At 47.2% G+C, this 6000-nt stretch overlaps 1 protein-coding gene across 1 annotated transcript in view; it reads right to left on the bottom strand.

Annotated features, from left to right (window-relative positions):
* KNSTRN (kinetochore localized astrin (SPAG5) binding protein) overlaps positions 1-5202 on the bottom strand; it is a 12452-nt gene extending 7250 nt beyond the window's left edge. Inside the window, exons 1-5 of the mRNA XM_025390835.1 lie at positions 4885-5202; positions 4609-4703; positions 1745-1877; positions 1024-1071; positions 661-736 (exon numbers count right to left, since the gene is read on the bottom strand). Coding sequence (XP_025246620.1) covers positions 661-736; positions 1024-1071; positions 1745-1877; positions 4609-4703; positions 4885-5093 — 561 coding nt within the window. The 5' untranslated portion in view covers positions 5094-5202. The remainder of the gene's footprint in view (positions 1-660; positions 737-1023; positions 1072-1744; positions 1878-4608; positions 4704-4884) is intronic.
* Between the last annotated feature and the right edge of the window lie 798 nt (positions 5203-6000).

Genomic DNA, 6000 nt, shown 5'->3' with positions numbered 1-6000 from the left:
GAGTAGCTGGGACTACAGGCGCCCGCCACCTCGCCCGGCTAGTTTTTTTTGTATTTTTTAGTAGAGACGGGGTTTCACCGTGTTAGCCAGGATGGTCTCGATCTCCTGACCTCATGATCCACCCGTCTCGGCCTCCCAAAGTGCTGGGATTACAGGCTTGGGCCACCGCGCCCGGCCTCAGTCTTTATTGCTAGTATTTTGTCTTCAAAACTTTTTCAATTTTTTAAGTCAGAGTCTCGCTCTGTCACCTAGGCTGGAGTGCAATGATGTGATCTTGGCTCACTGCAACCTCTGCCTCTGGGGATGAAGTGATTCTCCCGCCTCAGCCTCCTGAGTAGCTGGGATTATAGACATGTGCCACCACGCCCAGCTAATTTTTGTATTTTTAGTAGAGATGGGGTCTCATCATGTTTCCCAGGCTGGACTCGAACTCCTAACCTCAGGTTATCCACCAGCCTTGGCCTCCCAAAGTGTTGAGATTATAGGCATGAGCCACTGTGCCCTGCTATCTTCAAAACTCTTAGGATAAGCCCAAATAATAGATCTGGAACTAAAACCTATTTGTACAGACTTTTCAGCGTATTATTTCTATTTCTGATAGTGCAAAACTTCGAAGCTAGCCTCAAAGATGAGAGATGAACCTTCTCTCCCGGATTTCACCACCACCACCACCAGAATCTTCATCTCGAGATCACTAACTACAGGCAGCCCTTCCTCTCCTGAAGGCTTCACCCTCCTGTTGATGGGCCATAGCTAAGTGTGATTTCTGATCAACAGTGGTCCTGGCGTGGAGTCCAAAAAGCTCTTGCTTGAGACTCAAGATAGTAGCACTACTGATTCTTGCACTGACAATGGTTCTTACACCTAGCTGTGCCTCACCCCTGAAAATTCCACGCAGGTTCCTGAGGTGGAACCCAGACCCTAACACAGTAAACAAGTCCCACGAGTGATTCTGATGCAGAAACAAGGATTGAGATCCACTACCCTAGAATAGTGGCCAAGTTGATTTACCCTGATGCTCACCCTTTTCTGACATTCCTTCTGGTGGTGGTATCAGTAGCTTTCATTTGCCTAGGAGGGCAGAAACAAAGAAATGAATCAGAGACTCATAGTACTGTTAAGTGTGCAGTGAACAGGCAGAACAAAGAACTTGAGTTTCTGAGGAAAGAACCAGGGATGACATACAAGGCAAATGGCACAAGCTTGAGAGCTCTGAGGGACTATGCATTATTGTTTCAGCAGAGACTATTAAAAAGGCTTATTAGTAGCAATGGGGCATGACCCCGACCACCCCAACATCCTGACAGAGCTGCTCCTCTCAAGATGGCGTGGCTATCTCATGTCAACCTCACTCACCTGGGAACTGAATGCTGGCTGGGGACACACACACTCACCACGCTAGGGCTGGACTGTGGTCAGACCAGCAACCTAGCGTAACAACTAGTCCCCACCCCACATGACTACCCCTCAGGGTTGGTGTATGACTACAGTGCTGCCATTTGTATCCTCAGAGCAAGCGATGAAAGAGGAAAGAACACCTCTCATAGCCCTGGCTGTGTCTCTTCAGAAAGATCAACCCAGAGGGTTCTGGCAAAGAGCTCAGGAATGCTGCCCAGCTCTGGGCCACTGACTGAAGGCCAGTTGTTCAGGAGCCTTGTATTCCCCAAAATCCTGTTTTCTAATTCTTTGTATTGATCAATTTCTAGGAAGATGTTCTAACTGGATACTAATGATGCGTTCTCACCCATTCTCTCGTCTCAGTTTGGTGATTTTTGTAACATCATTCTCTGGACCTCCTGAATGAAGCTGTTTGGAAACATCGACTTCTTTGGACCTAACAGGTAACAGACTCTTAGAAGTGGCCCGAGTTTGTGTGTCTGCAAAGGAAAACGAGAGGTAAAACTTCTGGCATCGTGAGCCGACAGCTGCAACCCTATAACAAACAGAGCCCCATTCTAAGTTGTCATAAATCTTTATTTTAAAAAATATTATTAATTTTTTGAGACAGAGTCTCGCTCTGTGGCCCAGGCTGGAGTACAGTGGTGCGATCTTGGCTCACTGCAACCTCTGCCTCTTGGGTTCAAGAGATTCTCCTGCCTCAGCCTCCTGAGTAGCTGGACTACAGGCACCTAAAATATGTTTTAAAATAAAATTTAAAAAATAGAGACAGGGTCTCACTATGTTGCCCAGCCTGGCCTCGAACTCCTGGGTTCAAGCAATCCTCCTGCTGTGGCCTCCCAGGCGTGAGCCACCACGCCTGGCCAAATCTTTATTTTCATTCTGGCAAATTTCAACATGTGATATTAATTCAAAAGAATAAAACTTCCAGGCTAATTGGCAATAAAAACCAAAATTCTTTAAATGGACAGTACAGTGTGTTTGAGGGTAGCCAAAAGTTTCGTTGAACTGAAAGGTGGAGGCTGTAAAAGTGAACATGGAGATGGACACCAGCAGAGAGCAGGGTGGAAGTAAAACATGGCTGAATCCTTGTACCATCTCGTTAAGCAACTCCAAGCACGCTGCACACTCTCCTAAGGCATGACTGAGCTGCTCTGAGTTTTTTAAAATTGTTACTTCGTTCTTTTTCCCAGAATATCTTCCTAACCACTCTAAGACATCTTTGTGTCCCCATCACCTAGAAGAATATTTGGCATATGAACAGCGGTTCAATAACTGCTTGTTGAATAAATCAAACACTTCACAGTTGCATAGGTTGTTTCACAGACCATCTCTAAACCACCTGTCTGGTCCCTTCCTCTTCCATGCTGACTGCCTCTACCACCAGCTCTTTCGTTTACCCTTCGTTAAGTTTAGAGTTTCCCTATTAGGCATTCTAATCTGATCTTCTTGCCAGATAACCAGAGAAATGGCCCTGCCATAACACTCTTCTTCCCCAAAGGTGAGAATTTTCCTTCATCCTTGTGCCAGCTCCCCAACCACACAGTCCATCATTCATGTTCTACAGCAAATTCAAGTAACTTATGTGGAGTTAAAAGCACCCCTACCCTCACACGCAGGCTTTTCTGGACTCATTCTCACTTTGTTGACTGTAAAATGGCCCCTTTAAGCTTGACCTAACTTAAGAGCCATTACAATCAAATCAAATTGAAGAAATGCGGTACAAATGAGGTATTAAAAGGGTTCTTTTTGAGGTGTCTGTCTGAAGTAAAAAGTAACCTTGGAGAAATATCATCTTCTCCTCTCTCAAGTATTAGCAAGTTATAAACAACAAATCTACTCCATGTAAAATGGAATTAACAGTCGATTGATCAAAATTAACACTCTTCATTGACTAGAATTGGTTCCAATAATTCGTATTTGCTAAAACCTAAGGACTGCAATGTAGGAAAAACTTGGTAGGATTTCACAAAGCTGTCTCCTAAAAATGGGAGACACTGGGAGGGGAACTGGATGGCTGGTGTCAAGGAAGGGAAGGAAACTTGTTTATCATTGTATATGGTTTTCCAACTTTTTTTTTTACATGTGCATATATTACTTATCCAGCCAATGCTCAAAATCAAAACAAAAAACCTGGGAGGCAGCCTAAAAATTTGAAACTGTTCCAGTTACATATGATCATAAAGCTGGGACAGAGATGTAAACCCAAGAGATGAACACTTGCAGCTTGGCTGAGAGAGCTAGTCACTGCCCACTGACTAAGGGCACTGCATCTAAGGGAAAGACACAGCAAGCAGCTGAGACCTGGCTCCAGTTCTTCCAGCAACTCCTAGTCCCCGCTGGTGCCAGGATTACCATTCAGGTGTTCCGTGGCTACACAAGACAACAAACAACCCATTAAGCCTTTGGAGAAAAGCCTATTTACTTCAGAGCTCAATCCTGCCAAGGTTTATGTACCAGCTGAGTGGAATCATCTGGGAAGGGATCACAAATAGCTACTCCACAATCTCCCACACCAGTTTTCTGATGTCTGAAGCTTATTCTGTACTACAATCTCTAGATTAGGCAGTTTCCCGACTGCAAACCCCATGAGATGACTTTGAACCACAAGCAAAGCAACACAAAGCAGATGGCAAAGCAATTAAAAACTCTATTTTTAATCATGTCTGTCTCTTCGCCCAAGTTTCTCAAATACTTTGCCTAGGTCTAACCCCTCTCTCCCACTTCACTCAACAAACGTGTATTGAGAATGTGGTAATTCTCAATAATTACCTCGAGAAACACGGCGCAGATGTAAAGGTGAACAAAGAACCCTAAGCATTCCACTTCTCAAATGATTCTCCTCTTTCCTCCCTGAAAACAAACCCAATCCCTCAAGATGACCCAAGTCTGGAAATAAGACGGATAACCGGTTAGAAGGGGATTCCTAGCTTAATGGGAATAACACTGTACAATAACCAACAACTTAAATCTAACTGATGAATACAGTACATACGCGGGCAGAAAAATGCAGAGCAGGTCTAAAATCCTACCACATGGCCCTTCCCCTAACTCCCATCATAAACCTACACACCTTGGTTATAGGGCGCTCGCAGGTTTTCAGGGCCGGCGGGACACCCTCCCAGTGCCCACGCCACCCATTGGATCTCCACACTCCCGGGACCATCCCCGGCCGGGCCGCAGTGCCCCGGGCGCGGCGTGGGCACTCACCTGCGGGCTGGCCGCCGCTCAGCGCAGAGGCGGGCTGCAGGCTATACACTGTCTTAACCACACTGGTCATCGTAACGAGGCGGCACGGCTGAACTCTGGAAGGTACAGGATGAATGTTACCCAGCGCTGGACTACTGGGCCCGAGAGTGGTGGGCTTGGGGATAGCGCGACCCGACAGGCCTCGGCTCGGGGTTGGAAAAGAGAAAATCCTCCTTTCCCAGCTCTTTCCGTCCTTCCTCCCATCCAGCCCAGTCCCTCGCCCCGGGAGAGCCGAACCCAGGAGCCCGCCGGTCCTGCCCGCAGTCCTTGTCGCTCTCTTTCAAAAGATGCCCTGAAGCAACTGTCGCGCCGCCTGCCAAGTTGGCCGCCTCGGTTTCAAATGGAAACTTCCGGTAGCTGGGCGGAAGTGGGTGGGAATCGCACTCCGTAGAAAGCCATGTTGTACGGAACATTCTGTCCCCTGGCGCCGGTTCGGGAGCCGCCATGCTGTACGGAAGGTTCGCTCGGAGGCCAGAGGCAGACCTAGCGAAAGGTGTTGGAGCCCCCAGGTCTGGGCGGAGGAGGAGGGTGATGCAATTTGTAGGCTTGAATGGAGCTAATGAGCTACCAGCGTCATATTCCGGGATGGAGACGCAAACGTGGCCACATTAAGGGTCCATGTCACAATCCTCTTTATTTAGTTTGGGATTGTTAGGGATATTGCCAGGAGCACAGGTTATTTGGATGAAAACTACACGTTACAGGAGGAGAGTGGCAGGTGAAGCTTGAAGAAAAGGACCTATGGGCTGAGATACCTGAGGCACCTACCTGAGGTCCTAATTTTAATAGTACTTACCCAGATTTTAAGTAGCGATTCAAAGCTACTCCTAATAAACAGGGTAGTTTGCATCATTAAATGCACTAGTTCATTCATTTCATCCAGCATTTATTGAGCACTTCCTGATTACCCAGCAGTGTTCTCAGTGGGTGGGAGGGACTGAGGGAGAGCAAATATCAAGATTGACCTTGGCTCTGCCTCCTGGAGTTTACAACTTAGGAAACAGACAGTGAACAAATAATCACCTGAATAAATAAATATTTACGGATTGTGGTGAAATTGTGAAGAAGGCTGGCCGCAGTGGCTCACAGCTGTAATTTCAGCACTTTGGGAGGTGGAGGCGGGTGGATTGCTTGAGTCCAGGAGTTCAAGAACAGCCTGGGCAACATAGTGAAACCCCATCTCTACAAAAAATACAAAAATTAGCCGGGCGTCGTGGCATGCTCCTGTAGTCCCAGCTACCCTGGAGGCTGAGGTAGGGGGATTGTGTGACCCCCGGGGGGCAGAGGTTGCAGTGAGCCGAGATTGCACCACTGCACTCCACCCTGGGTGACAGAGCATGATCTCAAAAACCA

This window comes from Theropithecus gelada, chromosome 7a (genome assembly GCF_003255815.1).
Source record: "Theropithecus gelada isolate Dixy chromosome 7a, Tgel_1.0, whole genome shotgun sequence".
NCBI lineage: Eukaryota > Metazoa > Chordata > Mammalia > Primates > Cercopithecidae > Theropithecus > Theropithecus gelada.
Note: the sequence above shows the minus strand (reverse complement) of the source record. Positions and strands in the feature narration are given on the sequence as shown.